Source organism: Mytilus edulis, chromosome 8, assembly GCF_963676685.1.
Source record: "Mytilus edulis chromosome 8, xbMytEdul2.2, whole genome shotgun sequence".
NCBI lineage: Eukaryota > Metazoa > Mollusca > Bivalvia > Mytilida > Mytilidae > Mytilus > Mytilus edulis.
In genome coordinates this window covers 34,171,452-34,194,234 of record NC_092351.1, presented here as the reverse complement: position 1 = coordinate 34,194,234, position 22,783 = coordinate 34,171,452, and the positions used below count along the sequence as shown (strand labels likewise).

Here is a 22,783-nt window from a genome sequence, read left to right as displayed (position 1 = left end):
ACAAGGAAGAATTAGGTTACTGTACTAATGTAGTTTACAGCTACATTTAAATGGTATTATTAAGCAACATTTTTGTTTTAAAAAAAAGTATATTGAAGCTTAAAAAAACAACATTGTACACATGTGTTTTAAACAAATAATATTTAAATCTATAACGGGGAAGGATTTAAAACTTATATAAGTCGATTAGAAATACGACATAAGTAGATCATATACACATATTACCTACTATATATAATATCAGTTTGCAGTCACTGATCGGTTTCTTTACAGTTGATTAATGGCCTAAAGCACGACTTTTTTTTTTACTTTGTTTGAAAGGAGGCTTTGCTAGGTTGCTCCAAAAAGTATGGAATCAAATTATCAGATATAGTACGTATGTTCATTTATTGTTTCATCTGTATGTATTTCTATGAACATAATGGATGAAGAGAGATTGAGTAAATTTTGCAGACATCGGAATCGGTAAAACCAAGGAATTGTATATATATACAATTCCTTGGTAAAACATATCATACAAAATCGTTCCCTTTGCAAGCAGTGAAAGCGTAATAAGGACGTCATATTAGAATGTATTAATATTAATATAACTTTATATAAGTTCTTTTTAAAATTATTCTAAATGTATGTTTAGAGCCAACATATTTTAATAAACAGCTTTTGACATGGGATTTTTAATTTTAGAAGGTGTGTCCTGACATTCCTGACAAAATGTCCAATTAAGTGCTACGAAACGAAGTCATTAAATTTTACTAATATCAGTTAGTATACTAGTGTCGAAAAAGTAAATTCAACAAGAGAATATGTTTTCTTGTTCAAAACTAAATTTAATGTCTGTTTAAAACACTCTCTATTTAAAGGTAATCCAACTCGAAAATGTTGAACGCCGTGTATTATGAACCCGGGATCGTCAATACCTATTTTAGATACGATTTTAGCCAAAGGCAAACTGAAAGTAGAATTGAGGAACACAATGACCCTGAACATGAGGAGGACGTGCGATGATCATGATACGGTTTGATGTTAAAGTTATAGTTGCAGCATGTATATTTAATGTTCAAAATTCTATGTTTGCATTTTGTCAACACATTTTAAAACATGTGAATTGAAAAATTCATTTTAACATAACTTCATAAGCAAAACGAAAGTAGGAACGAGGAACAGGGGTTGTTTTGTTTGTCCAACATCTTTTTTTTGAAACTCGTTAGTCAGACAGTTTTGAAGTTTGAGTCCTAACTGTCAGAAGATTTTTGCCTAAATTATCCCACAGTCGCCTGAAGATTTCATAATTATAGAGAAAAAAAGAATTATAGTTATCCCGTACCATTGTAAACTCGTACCAACGTCAACTCGTACCAATAAAAAAAAACTTACCAATGCAAACTCGTACCACTGCTAACTCGTACCAACTTATTTAAATGCATTTGATTGGTGTTTAATGATGAATATATACTGTTATTTCACTCTTAAGTCTGTAAAATGTATATAATTTGAAAGTACAATGACCAATTTGTAGCTAATGTTCCTTGTGTATTGGATAGACAATACCGTGGCAGATTTGCTTTGTTGTCTCCCTTGAATACACACTTTTCTAAATTTTTACTTATAATAATTACTGGATTTAATTTTTAATCATTCCTAATCAGTAACATTGATTAGATTTGGGTACTTTTCTTTTGTTTCTCAAAGGAATTTTATTCATTGAAAGAATTAAATTATTGTGTTTTAAAGGTTGTAAATTGTTTATGACCAACAGTTAAAAGTATGAAATTTATTATATAATATTCAGCACACCTTAACGCAAATCCAACTGTGCAAGGGCTGTGTAGCCTGTCGTTATATTCTTCTATATGTTGTTATCATAATATGACTATTCTTTTAAGTTATGAAGTAAAGTCATATTCATGAGATATGCATGGCTTTATGATAAAGAGTATATGTAGTGGCCATTCAGAGGAAAGTAAATGATATATGAAATGGTACCTAAAATCATTCCCATCAACCAATAATCACATAATCAAAGGAATGTATTAATTTAATCACACAATCAAAGGAATATAATATAATAATTAGCAGGGTAATTAAGAAATTACATTTATATTAGTGTCTAAGTTAAAAAAAAACCAAGGCATTTTTGTCTAAGTTTTCATTAAAATCCAGTATAAAATTCCAGTAATTCAACTTTTTTTTATTAAGTTTACAAAGACACCATAAAACATTCGTATTTTTGAATATACTTTTAATGGTACAACTTCCCAGTGGTACGACTTTACGTTGGTACGAGTTAACTTTTTTGGTACAAGTTAACATGGTACGAGTTTCCGGTGGTACGAGTTAACTTGCTTCCAAGAAAAAATGGGGGAAATAAAATATTTTTAGTAGTAAGCCTGAAGATTTCATAATTATAGCGAAAAATATAATACTACTAAATATATTTTATTTCCCCCATTTTTTTGCTATACTTATGAAATCTTCAGGCGACTGTGATTATCCCTATCATACAAAGTGGTCAGGGCACAGGGGAGCATATCATACATGTAGATGTTTTGGGGCGGAAACACTATTAACAAATGTATTATGCTTACCAGTCGACTGGCAAATATTTTCGCCCGTAAACATCTATGATATGCACACCTGTGAGTGTATTCGGAGTATGCCAATGTATGGACACCCACTCCTGACTAGACTCCTAACATTGGATTCTTTCAGCTTAATAGTCCCCTACCGACAAAGTCTAAGGGGAATTTAGGGTTGCGCATCAAATTAGAATTTTATTCTATTACAATGAATTTTTATTTTTTTTTAACTTTTTATTTTTTTATTTCCAATATTACATGAATTACAACATAAACATAACATACATACAATATAATACTGTCATATAAGACATGTAAGATATATACAATGTCATTATTTTAAATATATCTTAATTGGAAATATTTTACGTTTTCTATTGGAAAGATAAATGAAAAAATAAAAAAATAAAAATATAAAAATTAATAAATAAAGCAGAAAGAAAAATAAAACACAAAACACAAAACACAAAAGGATTATCCAGTTACATCCCTATCTATATTTAAATATCCAATATTCATATCGAAAAGATTTTGCAAAATTAATTAGACATATTTCTTTCGTAACAGCAATCAACACACATCAAGTATTTAACATGTCAATGATATTTTCTTTAAAATAGATTATATTGAAATAAACATAAGTAATTGTAACAAAAAAGACATTAGCTGGTTTTCAATAAAAGTTTTTCAAAAACATTCCATCATCATGGTCAAATTCAGTTCTCTTTTGATTGTTTACAGCTATCATACTCTCTAATTTATACATATCTTTCAGCTTTATTATAATTGCTTGCAATGAGAGATTCTTTCTAAAACATCTAGAATTATACACATATTGTTTAATATAAAGAAAATCATGCTGTATGGGTTGCTGGGGAATATCTTGGATAAGTCTCCAAAAAGAAATTTTAATTTATTCATTGGGAGACTTATTCCACTAGAAAGGAACCAGTTATCAATATCCTGCAGAAAATTTTGTACAGTATTTCAATTCCAAATAGGTGTTCTATAGACTCATTCTCTGATTTACAAATGTCAGGATAATCTTTCAATTTTATTTTAACTAAATACTGATTTGTTGCAATAATGCAATAGTTAGTCCTATATATCATAACCACTGTAATTTACTATTTTTAGTAATGTTCAGCAAAAGGAAGTCTGGAAATCTTTTTCCAGTTCAGATTTTGTTCACCTAAAATTTTAACCCACTTAAGCTGTCCAGTAGGAATAACATTATTTCTTGTCAGTACAGAATACATATATCTTTTGATCCTTTACAATGTTTTAAAAATATTGCAGACATGATGGTATAAAAGGACAAAATAATTTGTAAGATTCTGTAGTGAAAGATAATTTTCATGCCTCTTTCACTGCTGAAATAAGACTGTTGAATTTAAAAAAATATGTGTTAATGTTAATTAAAATGAATTTTTATCCAGTAGGGGACTATGTATTGCCATGCAGTACTCACAAAATGCTAGTTTCCATATACATGCATACTTTTATTTAATAAGTATTTACTTTAAACATATTTTATTTCAAAAAATCATGTACATGACATACACATATAAATACAATGATATAATATTACAAGTATTTACTGTTAGGCCAAAGAAAATAATGTGTGTGTTTCTTACAACATCATCAAGAAAATATTTGACTTTAACAGTGCTATTGAAAAATGACAATAAACTTTAAGGGGCCTATTTGTATAAGCTTAAGATATAGGTAGGGAAATAGGAAACAGACATATTTTTTAGTTTGTCCACTTTGGCATTGTAAACCAATTCATTAACTAAAAGGAGATGTGATATACTGGTCTTAGAGTCAATTGAGTTGAAATAAATATGATTTAACCAATTATAAGTCTCTGTGTAGCCTTTAACAATGAGCAAAACCAATCACATACCCTATAATAAGCTATGCAATGGAATAGTCTATTGAATATTCAAATATCTTTATTCTTAGAATCAAAGGGCCATTAAAGAGCATATAAATCAACACAAATCACAAAGTTCATACAATATCTACACAAACAACACATGTACAAAAAAATGTAATCTAACATTCATACTGATTGTTAATAATTAAATATGATTTAGAACAAATATGGAAATATGATAATTAAAAAACAGATGTATATGATAGGAGGGAGCCAGTACAAAGAGGAATAACTCTATTATTTTTTCTTAACTTTTGTCTCTTTTTTTCCTGTCTGATCTGGAAATGTTTATTTTGGTATAGACTAAAATCTGTATTAAAAACTAAATCTTCATGGTCATTATCCAGATAAAGAGAATTTCTAAATTTATGTTTTTCAGATTGGGAAGTTTTTGAAATAAAAATATATATGACAGTGATATACATCAAACCAACACCTTAGAACCAAAAAAGGCACATGTAGGTCAACAAACAGTCTCAATTATAGAGAAGTGCATGTGTGTGTGCCAAAAGTCAATCATATCAAAGCTATCTATCTTAATGTCCTGACATCCCCTTTTAATTGTGTAGTTTACTAAAGGGTATCTAAGTTATTTTGCTCATCTGATAGATGTATTAGTACAATACTAATTGAAATCAAGATTTTGTTTATTTTTTTAGATTTATTAAGTAAGCACTCAGAATGTCAACAACACATTGTCCAGCATGTACAAAAGTAAATCCTTCATCCAACCAGAGATGTGATGCATGTTTCAGACATTTAAAGGATCCTGAATGGAGATGTTATGATATCAACTGTTTTCACTGGAATGATGTTACTGAAAAAAAGTGTGCCAAATGTGGAAAGTCTCGGACAGAGAGTGTTGGGAAAAGGAAACGTCCACACTCTGCTGATCGTCTACCTAGGGATAAAGGTGACAAAGAAACAGCAAAGAACAACTATTTAGGTGTTAGGCCAGTTGATGATAAACATAGAAGACCAAGTTCAGCTGATAATCGTTTAGCGTCACGATGGAAATGTTGCCATTGCACATTTTTCAATGATATAGAAGAGGGTAATTGTGAAATGTGTAGTCACATTAAGGGTCAATGCTGTAATGATCTCAAACTTTGGAAATGTCATCTATGTGATAATTTTACTTCTGAGAAATTTAACAGGTGTAGCTATTGTTCAAAGAAAAAAAAAGATCCAGATTCACCAAGACCTAGAAATGACTTAGATAAAGTGAAAGCAAGACAAGATGAAAAACATTCAACTGATCATGACAGGAAGAGCCCATTGCCTGGAGGAGATAAATGGACTTGTGAAAGATGTTCTTTAGATAACAGCAGTTCAAGCAGACTTTGTGAAGCTTGTCGTTTCAGTAAACCTAGAGTTACTGGGATCAACTTAAACGACAGACCCAAATCTAAGCCATTAAGAGGTGATCTCAGAGAATCAGTCAGAGCTAAAGATTTGAGGACCATTAAAACAAAACAAGTAGAGGCTAAATGGAAACTAATTGTCCAAAACTGCCAACAGGTTTGTGTTTAATTATTGACTCTTAATTTTGGGTGATAAACATTGAAGTTTATAAATGTTAGCTTTTTTAACATTTAGTAAGTGTTATCTAGCCTTATCATTTGCCATCCCATCAATAGCTTGAATGAGACATTTAAACAGTGTGTTATTTAGCCTCATCATTAGCACTTAGCAACTTTTAGGTAAAGAAACAGGAAAACATAGAAATCTTTTACCATGTTTACTTAGATAGAAAAATTAATGCATAAATATTTAGATTTATATCTAAAGGTCATGAAGGTCATCTTTGCATAATACTATTTAGTACACATGCATACGTTAAATGATTACTGACTGTTACAGGAAAAGAAAAACTTTACTGATAAAGAATTTCCACCAAATGACTTCTCCCTCTTCAAACATCCTAGACCTGGTGGCAGTAATATACAATGGTTGAGGTTAAAAGATGTTAAAGATAATGATGGGAAAGTTCCTAAACATTTGAAGGTCTATGACAAACCCACAGCAAATGATATTATACAAGGAGAAATTGGAAACTGCTGGTAAGAGGATAAGCTGGACAAATTGCTTTTCATAATTTGTGTTGAATTATATATTTAAATTAATTATTCAGTTTATAATATGTTGATGACTTAGCTTTTGATATACTAATATTGGGTAAAAATTTGGATTAAGGTTTAGTTTGTTGATTCATCCATTTTTATGATGACTAATATTTCCAGGGATTGAGGAAATTTATTTAGTGGATATTTTATTTCACAGTTTTGACTAAATCTGCTTTTAAACCTATTTTAGATAATTCTTTAAATTCTTGGTATACCTAGGCAGCCTTTACGCATTCAATCCACAGAAAAGGACAAGACCCCTGTTAATGTAGGTCAGTAGGTCAAAAGTCAAAGTCACAATGCTGATTTCACATCATGTAACATAAATTGCATCATCAAAGAAACCAAACCAACAAAAACCTCACTCAATAATCTTTTTTTTCTAAATCAATAAAGATTCTGATTGTACCCTGGTAATGCACCCATGCAAGGCGCTTGTGTAATTTTTAATCACCTGCATGGTTTAAAAACAAGTGATGAACCACATTCTATTATGATGTAAAGCACATGTTCTCTTTAAACAAATGTTGGAGACCCTCATGAAGGGTGGTATATAGCTACCCCCTTAGTAGCACATGTACACTACCTTATATTTGAAGCATGATTTTGTTTAAACAGCAATAGAAATGTATCATATTAGAATTGTTTGTAGAAATAGTACAATTAGATAATTATGTGTGTGATATTTTTTAGGTTTATATGTGCATTAGCTGTTGTAGCTGAAAGAAAGAATCTGCTTGAGAGAATTGTTGTTACCAAAGATTACTGTCCAGAAGGAGCATATGTTGTACGACTCTGTAAAGATGGCATCTGGAAAACTGTCGTTTTAGATGACTACTTCCCTGTAGATCAGTACAACAGACTGAAATATTCTAAGGTAAAAGTAACCAAATAAGGAAAAGGATATCAGCTCATTGATTGTATTGTTCATAGATTTTTAAAATTCTTTATTCTATAAAGTGAACACTTCAAAACGCATTCAAATGAGTAAAATTACCGGTACACAAAATACTTAATACTACAACACACAGATCAAGTTTGAATTATCATCTATGGTGGTGTCACTTTAACCATTTTAGAGTTATGCCCCTTTTCCGTTCTCTAACTTAGCCTCAACCAAATGTTATGAAACTTATACACAATGCTTATAACCACTAAATAATGATCAAATTTGAATTTTGGTTGTGTCACTTATACTGTTCTAGAGTTATGTCCCTTTACAAATGGAAAAATTGCTGAATTTTTCGTTTCGGTTCTCTAACTTAAATTAGCCTCAACCAAATGTTATGAAACATAAACACAATGCACGATCATTATCACAAAAAAAAATATGTATTGGTTCTGTCACTTTAACCGTCCAAGAGTTATGCCCCTTTACAAATGAAAAATTGCTGAATTTTTTGTTTCTGTTCTCTTACCTAAATTAGGCTCAACCAAAAAACATGAATCTTACACACAATACTTATAACCACAAAACACAGATCAAATACAAATTTTCGTATTGTCACTTTTACCATTCTTCAGTTATGTTCATTTATAACTTAATGTGAAATGCAAGAGGGGGCATCATCTGTGTCCTATTAACATGTATTCCTTATTTATTTGAATCTCAAAGCACCTCAATTAGAGTTGCCATTTGACAGCTTGTTGCTGTAAGGAAAGTTTGAATCAACTTATCAAGGAAGGTTAAAAAGCAATTTTTGTACTGCCCTAATATCTTTATAATTCTGAATGTAATTATAGGCAAGAAGAGGTCAGTTATGGGTTCCATTGATAGAGAAAGCTGCAGCAAAGATACACGGATGTTATCAAGCATTAGGATCTGGTAGGACTGTGGAGTCTCTGTCATTGCTTACTGGTGAACCATGTGAACATCTGTCTTTAAATGGTAAAAAATAGCCAACAGTTAAAATAAACTTCTAATATGACGTGCTTATTTTGCTTTGTGAATAAACCCATGCTCTAAATCCAATAAAATTTGTTTGCACATGCTTATATTGACTACTGCAGAATAATGAATTTTATCAAATTGGCATGCATTTAATATATTTCATTAAAATAAAACACTTCTAAACTCTTAAATGGTGCACATATTGTTACTAATTCATTTATCATGAATGTAATGATCGAGTTGCAATTCGAAATTGATATATTTGACCTAGATACGACAACCGTTCATGCTGGCTGTTCAAACTCCTCCCTCTGAAAATCAAGTTGCCAGTTGTTTGCTTTAAAAAAAAAAAAAGAAAAAAGAGGGTTCATGGAAGAGCCTGCACAAACAATTTACACTTATACACATCGAACATAGAAATAACCTTAATTGTCCTAATCAGAATCGAAATAATTGATGCAAGCTATACTATATTGTAGTTTTAACATGGGTAGGCATTATATTCGTGTTATTTTAGTCCTCACTATCACTCGGGCAAAATATATAATATATAATGCTTACCCATGTTAAAACTGCAATTAAGTATAGCTTGCATCAATTATTTCTTAAATAAATTATTTCAATCGTTTTATATTTCTATATACTGGAAACTATTTGTATTGTGCTGATGCTTCAAGGTGCATCCATGTGAATGAAAATCGCAATATATTATTTTAAAAGTAAATATGTTAGGTTGTGTAATTTTCTAATTTTTGATAGATTGAATGGTTTTTTGATTGTATCTGTATTAAAGCTACAAGAAATTGGCAAAGCTATGATTTTCTTAATCTGTTTAAAAGGTGTTATCTCTTTTATTCTTTAATAAGTTTTTTTTCAAAACTGAATTTTACCTTTCTTCTGTTAAATATACATGATATAATTGGCTATGGATTTTTTTTTAGAACACAAGGATTTTTCAAAGACCATTGATAACATGTTGATCTGGTCAAAGTTGACACATGCAAGAGATTGTGGGTAAGAAAAGTTATAAGAAAAACTAATTAAAAGTTCTTTCCAGAAAATAACTTTTTTAATCACAAATTGTTCTCTTAAATCTTAAAAGTATAACTACTTCACAACAAAGAATCCCAAAGAAAGAGCCAACAATTAAATAATGTAATCCATGTTGATTTGTTGACAATATTTGGTTTTAAATTTTTTTTTTTTTATTATTATTTTGTCTTCCAAAATACTAGTCATACCTGCCAACTTTTCAAAATGCCCATGGGGGTTTTACATGCAAGATGGCTCTTACAGTCCTATAAAACCTTCAAGGGGGCCTTCAAATATATTTTAATGTTGTTTTTTTGGCTTCTTCATACTTTTAGAAGCCTAAAGCTATTGTAAAATTAATTGTTTTGTTTTAAATTGTGGGAAAAATTGCTCTTTCGAAATTTCTTTTTGGGGGCCTCCATGGGGGAAATCCACACCAAATAGTGTCCTGTAGGTAGGTATGACTAGTTATCAAATTCAATTACAAATTTGGAAATGTTTTTTAACTAAAGAAATACATTGTTTTCTATTTGATTTTTTCGCTGTTACTCAAATCAGGGTTTTTACCAGCATACTTCCTTCCCAACAAGCAAAAGAACTTTAATTTCTTTAATTTTGATTATAAATCAGATTCAAGTTTTAGGAAGTGAGCTTCTAGGAAGTCCAAATTAAAAACAAACAGTGATTTGTATTTTCTTCTTTTTCTTCTTCTTGTATACAGATACCACTTCATAACATTGATGATGAACTGTATGCATGTAAATAAAAAAATGTTATGAAAAAATGCCAATCAAATGATCGACCACTTTTTGGAAAGATTGGAACTTTTCTAATTCTTTCCTTAGGCACCAGCCTCCCTAACAACATGACATGTTAGCTACTGTTACTAAATGTATTCACACTGAAATATAGTTCTATATATATATATATATATATCAGTCTAAAGATTTGCACAACGGTACTGATATAAGGTGTTATTAAACGAAAATGTTGTTATAAAATCGTGTTGACAAATATTTCGGCTCAACAAATGGCCTTCTTCTTGTGTCACAAGTTTTAACAATACTGATACATAATGTATAAGGTGTGAAAATAGATCAGGTGATAATACAGGTAAGTTTTGGTCGATTGATTTTAATCCTGAATATCATAATTTAAACAAAACACTATAAATCAATATACGTGACTGTGTATATTAACAATAAAAATAAGTGAAAACAAAACTTTTAGTATTTCTTATTGATGCCGTTTGGGTGATGTACATTAAGTTCCTTTATCCAAAAGCTTTCCCGAACCTGTCGCTGTGCATCACTCCAGTGAATGTTCTGTTCAATCACTAGAATTTTCATGCGGTTAAAGTCATCAAGTTTGTGATCTGACTGTCTGAAGTGCTGAGAGACTGGAAGAAGTGGCTTCTTAGATATATCACTCCTATGGCCATTGAGGCGTTTGTGGAAAGGCTGCTTTGATTCACCAACATATTGGAGGCCACAAACCGAACATTCTAGTATGTAAATAACATTCATACTTTTGCAGGTAACATTGCAAAATATCTTATAGTTATTTTCGGTTGCCTTACTGTGAAATGTTGACGAATGCTGCATCTGTAAACAGCATTTGCAGCGTTTTTCTCCACACGAACGACATTCTCCAGAAGTACTTCTATTATCAGACACTTCAGCCCGCACTAGTAGGTTCCGTAGACTACTAGGTTGCCTAAAAGCTATCATTGGAGGCTCAGGGAAAATCTTGGACAGTTTGGAATTCTTTTCAACTGATTTCCAATGCTCACGAATGACACCAAAGCTGTTTTTGAGAGATGGGTGATAAGTTAGAACACATGGAGTCCTTTTGCTTTTCTTTTTAACTTTGTATTCCAATAGTTCACTCCTCGGAATTGACTCCGCTTTCTGAAAGCTTTTTTTGATATTTCTGTGTTTGTAGCCCCTTTTCTTCAAGCGAGTTTCAAGTTTACGCAGTTGTCTTTTAGTTGTTTCTGTGTTGGAGCATATTCGCTTGACTCTAAGTGCCTGACTGTATGGAATGCTCTTGGTAAGATGAGCAGGATGACAACTTTTAGGGGACAAATATTGATGAGTGTCAGTAGGCTTAGAATATAAATCTGTAGATATGATGCCCTCTGTGAGCGAACTTGAAGTATCGAGGAAGGCGATTTTGGATTTAGACTTCTCATGAGTAAATTTGATACTTGGATGTATGTTGTTGGCATGAGTGATAAAAGTGTCTAAATCCTCGTCGCTTTTATTCCATTTCATATCCACATCATCTATAAATCTAAACCAGGAAAGCGGTTTTTCGATGGAAGTTTCAAGGAGTTGTTTCTCTAATTTGCCCATAAATATGTTGGCATATGACGGAGCCATTTTGGTGCCCATGGCAGTTCCATTTACTTGCAAATAATGATCTCCATCAAAAGTGAAGTTGTTTTTCTTAAGTACCAGCGTGAGCATTTTGACCAGGCATTCAGTAGGTGGATATTTCACTGGTCTGGAATTCCAAACTTCTTTGCATGCATCGATGCCATCTGCATGTGGAATATTAGTGTAGAGGGAGGTAACATCCATGGAAACAAGAGTCGTGTCGGAGGGGAGTGGGTTTAAGGCCTGCATTTTTCTAAGATAATCGGTTGTATCTTTGATGTGAGATGGTAAGTCTTCAACATGTTGACGAAGATGGAAGTCAACAAATTCCGATATTTTTTCCGTCGGATGACCGTTCGCTGAAAATGTTACCTGCAAAAGTATGAATGTTATTTACATACTAGAATGTTCGGTTTGTGGCCTCCAATATGTTGGTGAATCAAAGCAGCCTTTCCACAAACGCCTCAATGGCCATAGGAGTGATATATCTAAGAAGCCACTTCTTCCAGTCTCTCAGCACTTCAGACAGTCAGATCACAAACTTGATGACTTTAACCGCATGAAAATTCTAGTGATTGAACAGAACATTCACTGGAGTGATGCACAGCGACAGGTTCGGGAAAGCTTTTGGATAAAGGAACTTAATGTACATCACCCAAACGGCATCAATAAGAAATACTAAAAGTTTTGTTTTCACTTATTTTTATTGTTAATATACACAGTCACGTATATTGATTTATAGTGTTTTGTTTAAATTATGATATTCAGGATTAAAATCAATCGACCAAAACTTACCTGTATTATCACCTGATCTATTTTCACACCTTATACATTATGTATCAGTATTGTTAAAACTTGTGACACAAGAAGAAGGCCATTTGTTGAGCCGAAATATTTGTCAACACGATTTTATAACAACATTTTCGTTTAATAACACCTTATATCAGTACCGTTGTGCAAATCTTTAGACTGATATAATTTTTTCCTTATCTGCATAGTATCGCCTATTCTAGACGATCCGGTACATAGTAAATTTGCTGGTTGGTCCTTTTTATAGACTTTTATATATATATATATATATAGTTCTCATGTATGTGCTCATAATACACATATAAACTGAAAAAATAGGTATTTTGTTATGTTCTTTACCACAAAAGTTCGTCAATTTTGAGTGCCTTTCTGTCCTCAATTACCAGATTCAGGGGATCACCTATATCTCTGCTCCATTAAAGAAATTCAACAAACTCAACTGTTGTTCTTTGAATTTTATAAATACATATGTTTTTTATACTATAAAAATGATCATCAACTACATTAATTTTGATATATCATTTAGGTATTTGATGTGTACATCATGTGAAGCTAAAGATGTATTTACTCCAGAATACTGTAAATCTCTAGGACTCATTACAAGCCATGCTTACTCTCTACTAGATGTATATGATATGGATACTGGAGAAAAGTGAGTATATGCTGAGGCGTAAATCTGGAAATAATATTACTTGTAGTGATAGTATTATTTACTGGTTATAGATTATTTTCATAGGCGGTTCCAATGTTTATTTAGTCTTTAGGTGCCTATTAAACTTCAGACACTTGTAGAATGTACACTATTTGTGTATGGTAGCTAGAAGGGAATATGATTCTTTTCTGATGTGATGTCAAAGGGGAGATAATCTAATGTTTTAAATATTTGTTTTCCATAGTTTACTGAAAATCAGAAATCCATGGGGGAGTGAATCCTGGAAAGGTGATTGGAGTGATAGCTCTTCGAAATGGCAGAAGGTCAAACCAGAGGTCAAAAAGAAACTGAAACCAGATGGAAACAAACATGGAATATTCTGGATAGAGTTTAAGGAATTTAGAAAGTACTGTATTTAATAAAATGGTTACTTTTTTTTAATTGTTAGATTAGTACAGATTTTACGCATCAATCTCTGGGCTTGCGGTCATAAAACTTTCGAGCACAATTTTTGTACTCAGACTCAAGAATCAACCAATCAAAATACTGGATTTCAGGTTTCGAGCGTGATTTTTGTGCTCCGAGCACTGAGCAAAGTTTTATGACTTCAACCCCTGGTCCATGTTTTCCCAAATGTCAACATGTGAAGTCAACATCTGGTATTTAATAGAATAATGCGTGTTTAAAAAAAAATCAAAAGCGTATTTGTTATCAGCATAACTTTCCACAAATAAATAGTAAAAGAAAGACAACACATGTAGCAGGATGGTGATGCACACTTTGAATGAAGCCAATTGAACAGTTTGCATCAGAACATCAAATCTATATCAAAAGTCAAGTTTAGATTAAAATTGTTTATGTGTCAATCATTGTTCAAATTGGTGCCTTACTGATTAAAATGCTTGTCTTTTGTTACTTATTCGTCATGAATTGAAATCGGAATAAGACAAAAAAAAGTCTGAGTGGCTCAAATATATTTTGGAAGCCCTTGTACAAAGTATATAAAACAAGAAGATGTGATATGATGACATAGATGATAGATACAATAGGTCACTGTACAGCCTTCAACAATAAGCAAAACCATTACCACATAGCAAGCTTTTAAAAGCTCTCACTTGATAAATTGTAAAATAATTCAGACAAGAAAAAGAAGGGCATGTTAAGTATACCAAAAACTGCTGTAAATTATTGTGTGCCTTCATTATTCTGATTATGTCATTATAGACTAAAATGTTATTTATACGATATTGAGAAAAACCCTGTTTTATTCATATAGAATAATTTCAAAATATGAGTTCAAATTAATGAGATTATAACCCTGGTGCATTTTTCACAATAAAACAACATCGCAATATTTTCTGAATTTACAGTGACCAAAAACAAGTATGATTTACAGCAGCAAACACTCAAAGAACAGTGCTTTTAATTAATTTCAGGTATTTCGGTTCTGTAGAAATTTGTAAGACAAGAGACTGGCATGAAACAAGAATCAAAGGATCGTTTCCATCAACTGCTAATGGACCATGGAAGTTTGCTAAAGTTTATGTACAGAATAAAACAGATCTGTGTTTAGGACTACACCAAAAGAATAAACGGTAATCTTTTTTGAACTGCAAACATTTATTTGGGGCATAATGATTAAAATTGCCTCCTAATATATGTTTAATAAATTTATGAAAACATTATTATTTGAATTCTGGTAGGATAGTAGTTGGTCAATAGTCATGGTAAGTTGGCATTGAAATGACCTGCTATTTTGTGGTAGTTAGGACGGAATTACTGTACATGTGCAAATAGCCTGAACAATTGATAGGTGATCTGTTTATTAATTCAAATTTGATTTGACCAAGGTTCGGTTATTATGTCAAGATTTAAAATCTTGCATTTTTGTAAATTTTGAACTTATTTACAACATATTTGTTTCAATTTGAATACTTCCAGTAATTTGCAAGCAATTGACTCTATCCCACAATGCATCATTATTACAACCAATAAACATAGATATTACATATGGTATATCACGCATGCTACTGTTTTCATAGGATATTACAATCAAGTGTTACAAGGGTTATTTTACGTATCTGTCAGAAGCCTTGTTTCCATTTTTAAGTATATTGACGCTATGTTTCTATTTATATGTATACTGACAGTCAATATAAAAAAAAAACTTGCAAAATTTAGATTTCTGACGCCATGACGTCACACATAATAACCATGGAGAAGCACTGTAGCAGATGAAAAGAAAAGTTGCAAGATTATCAAATTAAAAGTAAAGTACAGACGCTAAAGAATACAAAGAAAGCTAATACAAGAAGCTATGAAGTTGTTTGAAGAATATTGATATTTTCAATAACGTCTTAAATTTCTTGCAAAATACAATTTGAAAATACACAGAAAGGGCACTGAAAGCCATTTTCCTAATACATTATTCATATGATATATATAAATTAAGGACTTTCACTCAGCCAATACGTTATATATGGACCTGTTATATTATATTGACACTCGTACGTCAACCTAAGTCAATATAATCTGAACAGGTCTATATATAACGTATTGACCTTGTCAGAAGTCCATAATTGATAAATATTTGATGATATTTCAAATAGCTCTGCTATCACTTTCATTGAGCCACTATATCAGCCTAGCTTTTGGCAAAATTAGTGTATTATTGCCACTACTCATCTAATTCCTGAAGGTCACCATTTCCATAAAAAAGATAATAATAGATAAAATATACCTTACAAACAATTGTTTGCATATATGTAACATGTAAATTAATTTTAAAGCTTAATAATAATTACGAATACATGTAACTGTTTTAGTCGAAGCTTGTATTAACTTATTTGTAGAAAACAAATCCTCTTTTCTAACAAACTTTATATGTTTAGTTGTTGCTCACGCTATTAATGTTGTGTTGCTTAAACTCTCTTTTCTGTACTTTTTAAAATCATTTAATTTTTCTAGGGGTGAAGACTATGCATATTTTTTTTAACTTCAACCTTTTAGTTTATAGTTCATTTATTCAAAATATTATTTGAGGTTTTGATTAATATTCAGATATGAATAAACTTGTTTCATATTTTATGTATATTTGACAAAAAAATATTACTGTATGTTAATTAAATTATTAGAATTTTTCTAAGAGTATAAGTTCAATTCCAAGGAATAGGCATGGCTTCACCCTGGGAACTGTATATCTAATGTTAATATACATGTTTCTGCTTCACCATACTGTGTATGTAAATGCTCTTTTGTTCTGATGTTGGAAAGTTCTGGGCAGAAAGAACTAACAAACCGAAATTTCTGGAGGAACTTATTAATAAGTTACTTTGTTCTTCCTCTGGTTTAAAAGTTCCACCAGAACAAAGTGACTAGTTGAATAGTTCCATCGGAACATATCAACTAGTTAGAAAGTTCCATTTTGCAAAATTAGTCAAAACCAGAACTAAGAAACTAGCCCAAAAGTTCCAAAGGAACTTATCAACCAGACAGAAAGTTCCATTTGGAGAATCAATGCAAAGTAAAAGCGCAACATATTATATTTGAACCTTTCAAAGGGAAACCAAGATACTGATTACAAAAGTCAAAAGGAAGTTATCAACTAGCCACAAAGTTCCTCTTTGTCAAATAAGTCAAAACCGGAACTAACAAACTAGCCCAAAAGTTCCAAGGAAACCTATCAACCAGTCACAAATTTCCAATTGGAGAATTGATGCAAAGACCAACATCCTCTCTTGAGGGTACTATGAATACCTAATTTGCATGATAATGCAACTTATTCCGTTTTATTAGAGCTATGAAATACAACTTAAATTTTGCTTGGGGAGTTTGTTCCCTTACAGTGCATTGGGTATTCTTGTAAATTAATAATTTGCTCTTATACTGATACTCACCCTCATTATTCCCCCTCTTTCTACAAAAAGGACAAAATATGGTATATTCTGAATGATGTAACTAGTTGTTCTGTTCTGCCAGAACTATTCAACTAGCTACATTGTTCTGGGACTTTTCAACTAGCTACTTTTTTCTGGAACTTTTTGACTGCACTGGGAATAAAACAGCTAGTTTGAAAATTTCGTCTGAACGAAATAACTAGTTGAAAAGTTCCGCCAGAACAAAGTAACTGACGGCACATTGTGGGTGTTACATGTACATGTGTGAAAATTTATATTGCAATCTGATTGGTCATCTGAAGACTGTGATTACAAAATGTTATTTATTAGGGGTAACCATGGTAACGAGGACTTTGTTGACATGTTGATAGTGGTAATGGAGATTCTGGATGGTAGAAAGATGAGAACTATGGGTAGTAGTAAGAGAGACATCAAAAGTTACGTGGGATGTGAAATTGAACATCTACAAAGTGGAGAATACATCATTGCATGTCTGGCTTTTAAACATTTAGATGGAGGTATAAGGTTGAATAAGTAAAAAATAAAAAATTGAGAAAGGAAATGGGGAATGTGTCGAACCGACAACAACCCGACCATAAAGCAGACAACAGCCAAAGGTCACCAAATGGGTCTTCAATGAAGTGAGAAGCTCCTGCACCAGAAGGCATCCTTCAGCTGGCCCCTTAAAAAATATGTATACTAGTTCAGTGATAATGAACGTCATAATAAACTCCAAATTATACACAAGAAACTAATATTAAAAATCATACAAGACAAACAAAGACCAGAGGCTCCCGACTTAGGACAGGCGTAAAATTGAGGCTGGGTTAAATATTTTTATGAGATCCCAATCCTCCCTCTATACCTCTCTTCTATACTGTGTGAAAATCTTTTTTCTTTATGAAAGTAGCTTTAAATTTTATAAGGGTGAAATTGACACTATTATTTCAGTTGCAATAAAATTTCAAAGATTTAAGGCAATAAAACACTTTGCCAACCATGCTGATACTTTTATAGAAGCACTATTTCACTTTCATAATACATGTAGATATAATTAGTTTTTACAATTTTTACTAATTTTCAGACGATTTGCAATATGTTTGTCTGTATGCTTGTTTATTATTCTGCTAGTCTATCTGTTTCTGTACCTTTCTTCTGTAAGGCTTAAATAAGATTTAGTTGATATACATGATATACACATATATCATAAGAATATGCAGATGAGTTTGAATTTGTTGAGATATTTTTTTTTTGTAGAAGTTATGACTTTAGAACATAGAAAATGCTTGAAAATATCGTCTTCGTATATAACTTCTTTATAACTAACTCCTAAAGATGTGTTTGTTTTGACATTAGAAATTTGTATTTAAATATGGCATTGATGTATATGATATCCTGAAAATGATAAAAAATTAGGAAAAAAGTCTAAAAGTGTAAAAATTGTAAAAAAGCAAATATATCTTAAACTTGTTTTCATTGGTATCAATTTTTCAGGAAACCATGGAGTCAATCTTCAGCGTGATTTTGTCTTGACAATACACAGTACACAAAATATTGTGGTAGAAGAGAATGACTCTATAAATGCTGGGTACACACACTTTTTAGCAGATATCTTGATACAATTAGCGGTTGATAAAGGAGACAGAAAGGTATAAAAATATATCTTATAAGATGAATTTTGTTGATGATTTTGATGGTCATGCTCACATTAATTTTAGTTTTTTTGTCTCACCTCAAAAAATTAATGAAGAGGAGACTAAGAAGTGTGGTAGTCATGGTAGTGTCAGCAATACATCAGTTTGTTATATTTTAAAGGTTATTTAAAGTATATGGTTAGTCAATGCTATTTGTAAAGCAGTTGTATTTGCATATTATTCTATTCTAGATAATAAAAAAATGCAAAAATTTCTGAATTTACATTATAAATTCATTTTGATGGGTACACTTATTTAGTCATTCTCATACAAGTTTACTCATCCCATAAGGGAAGTATTATTATAGCGGTATTAACTGGCTGTTTCTGTATTTAGCCTGGTATAGATTCAAGGTTTGCTGTATTGGACCCGATACTGGAAGAGTTGAGGCCAATACAGCTAATGGAGAATTCAAACATTAAACTAAGAAAGATACACTGACGAAGATAAAGAAATTCATATCTGAACTTGTCTTTTCACTTTCACGATGTCGATGTTTTTTTGTCAACATTGTCAGATGTAATTTCTGATTATTTTGTCCAAATACTTAATCTGATATATGCTATTACAAAATACATTTTTTCTAGCAAATGCAGAGTGGCTGGGTAGAATATTGTTAAAACAGTTTATCCATTCTTAATCTTGAATCGTCTGCTTTATAATGATTGAACCATGGATTCAAAAATAATTTTTGTTATGATATTAAATTAAAAAAAATGATACATGCATAACAATACCTCCAAAGTTAAGAAAGCTTAGGTGTAAGGAAATTGAAACCAGAAGTGAATGTCCAGGTTTTGCCCATTAGACTATAGGTACGGCTTTTTCCATATTGGCTCTGGGTGAAAAACCAATTTTTTACTCCTGATTTATATTGACAGGGCAAAGTCATCAGTATTGCTCATAATGATTAATCTGTACTAGAGCTGAATTGTTCATATCATTTAATAATGTCACTTGGTGTCTGCATGTTCTCTTTGAGTAGTTGTTGTCTGTCTGTTAATTTGAAAGGATCTTATTCTCTAAACCATACTTATGCACATATTAAAACAGTGTTATAAAAAATTATGAAATATCAAGCATATAATCTGAGTCATATTTTATATGAATACAAAACATATTGAAGATGATTTTTTTTCAACATTCATTGATGAGAAATAGAATTTTATCATGTTTATTACTTAAATTGATGATAAACTTAAATTTTTATTTTTTATTGATTTTATTATTCTAAATGCTTTCAGACTTTGAAGGGCAATACTGGAACCTATACTCTTTCATGGGATGGATTAATATTAATAGTTGAAAACAAAGACAAAAAGCAGTATACTGCAATACAGGAAGATTGTTCCAAATCAACAAATCTGATGAGCACCAGGGGTTCTATGTTTACACAAGATGTTATACCACCAGGACATAGGTACTTACTTCTGAAAAGTCACTTAAATATAAAAAAGAAGATGTGGTATGATTGCCAATGAGACAACACTCCATAAGAGACCAAATAACAATTATAGGTCACAGTACAGTCTTCAACAATGAGCAAAGCGTATACCGCATAGTCAGCTATAAAAGGCCCCAAAATGACAAATATAAAGTTTACATTTTGTAGAACTATTTTAATATAATCTTCAAGTAATCTTGGTTATTTTTTTTAATAAATGAACAACTCATCTAAAAGAATTTTCAAGTAGCAAAGTTGAATTTTTAAGATAAATGTTATGGATAAAATATCATGATTGTTATTATGTTTATAGCATGCTGTTTCCACCAGATAAAAAATTGTTGAAAGTTTATGGTATGGGAAACCCCTAATGTTAAAGTCAATGATGTGAAATTTACAACTTACAGTCATAGTCTTCTAAATCTTAAAACAATGTTGTTACTTACATCTTTCCCATCACTATTCTATGTCAGAAAAGGGGCCTAGGTGGCAGAGTGGTCTAAGTAGTTACTACTGTAATCACTATAAAATCAACCCTGAGGTTGTGATTTAAAACCATGCTCGTGAAGGGTGTACTTGACTCCAATCTTTATTGACTAGGATTGTCAGTTTTCCTATTGAAGGTCACTGGTTTTCTTGGGCATGCTGGCTTCGTTCCTCCACCAATAAAAACTGGCTGCATTGAAATAGCCCAAAAGCAGTGCTTAAAAGATGTGTTAATAACACATAAAATCAAATCAAATCTATGTAAGATGAAATACAGCTGACTGTCTACGAATAGTCTGTCTTTATACAGCAACATAGTAAGGCATACATTTGAATGGTAGTTCTCCATTATTTTAAGAAGGATAGGGTCAGTGTTGAATGAGACATGTGTTAACAAAATGAATGTTCCATCATACAAATATATATACAAGCTACAACATAAAATTGAAAATCTATGCGAAAATAGTTAACAGTACTGTAAATACAGAAGTAATTTTGTAGATTTGTTGTTGCTATTTTGAAAAATTAACCAAAAATGAGAAATTATTTATTACGAATTAGGAAAATCTGCATACAAGATATCTGATATCAGTATGCAAGTTTCTTTTTATTGCGATATTCACATAATTCCATTATTTGCATTAATAAAAACCTCAAAATTCAATCTGAATTGACAGTTGTCACTGCAGAGCATGATTCATATTACAAAATCATCTTTGTCTCCACTGGGACTCAAACTCAGGACCTCTGTGTTACAAGGCAGTGTGTATACCGACTGAGCTTAAGAAGTATTTTCTTAACCTTACCGCTTAAATAATGACTAAGTATCTACCACATTTTTCTAAGAGAAGCAATCCTGTCACACAGTTAATAACTTATTATTTGTATTTTCCAGACAGCTGATATTTTTATTGACAAGAATAAACCAGAGATCTGGATACTGCATCCAATATGCTTCATCATACATCAGTAGTTCTTCCTCAATGTTGGATTACTATGGTCACAAGACAAAAAGTCATTTACCAGATATTTCAAGGGAACTAGAATGCTTGCATATACCTAGACCAATCAGATAGTGTACTTTCATATGATTTACAATATTGAGACTTTAAATCACCTTTTCAGAATGTAAACACGAAAGGACCATGAGTAATTTCATTCTGTATACCCCATGATGAATATAACTTGTCATTGATTAAATTTTCTTTGTTTAGGATGTTTTTAGCCAATCACTACAACTTGTTGCATGCTTTCATTCAAACAATATTGGTTAAAAAAACTCTTAATAAAATTGAAATTAAAATTACCTGTTGACAGAAAATAATTAATCTCTTTTCATGTGTTTGGATGTAAAATAAGCTTATAACAATTAAATGAGAACAATGAAATAGATTACATCTATAAAACAAATCTAATATTTAGATAGAAATCTGAAAAATCTGATTTTTTTTTTATTAAATATCTATGCACACTTTTGGTAAAAGATGATATTGAGTTGCAGGGTGTTTGTGATATTAAAAATTTGTGAATTTCATTTTTATATTGATTTTGTCTTTTAACAGCGTCAGAGTGCTGTTGGAGAAGTGTAATGTTATTAGTTATACATTACATAATTTATTAGATATGATAAAAGGTTCCGGGGACACAATTATTGTCCCTTTTTTTTCTTGTCTACAAATATAGTCCCTACATAGTGTGGACAGTGGGATACTTGCCATTTTTGGTACCCTTTCCAAATTTATTTCATCTTGTTTTGTTCCTCAAATTGCAAGAAGGGGGATGAAATTAAATGGTTAAATCATTTTAGCCATGCACTTTCAAGAAAAGTAGTGATTTGGTCCAGCTAAAAAAGG

At 31.3% G+C, this 22,783-nt stretch overlaps 1 protein-coding gene across 2 annotated transcripts; it reads left to right on the top strand.

Annotated features, from left to right (window-relative positions):
- The first annotated feature begins 931 nt into the window (after positions 1 to 931).
- Positions 932 to 22,464, top strand: LOC139485430 (calpain-15-like). Of its 2 annotated transcripts, none has more exons than XM_071269905.1 (13): positions 932 to 1,015; positions 5,178 to 6,039; positions 6,382 to 6,581; positions 7,338 to 7,521; positions 8,388 to 8,532; positions 9,477 to 9,549; positions 13,285 to 13,410; positions 13,655 to 13,816; positions 14,847 to 15,005; positions 17,637 to 17,824; positions 18,801 to 18,955; positions 20,245 to 20,420; positions 21,826 to 22,464. In XM_071269905.1, exons 2-13 carry the CDS (start codon positions 5,200 to 5,202, stop codon positions 22,004 to 22,006), a joined length of 2,589 nt encoding a protein of 862 aa, XP_071126006.1. In that variant the 5' UTR covers positions 932 to 1,015; positions 5,178 to 5,199; the 3' UTR covers positions 22,007 to 22,464. The 2 variants fall into 2 exon arrangements, with proteins under 2 accessions (XP_071126006.1, XP_071126007.1); XM_071269906.1 differs by having other exon boundaries at positions 952 to 1,044.
- Positions 22,465 to 22,783: the final 319 nt, after the last annotated feature.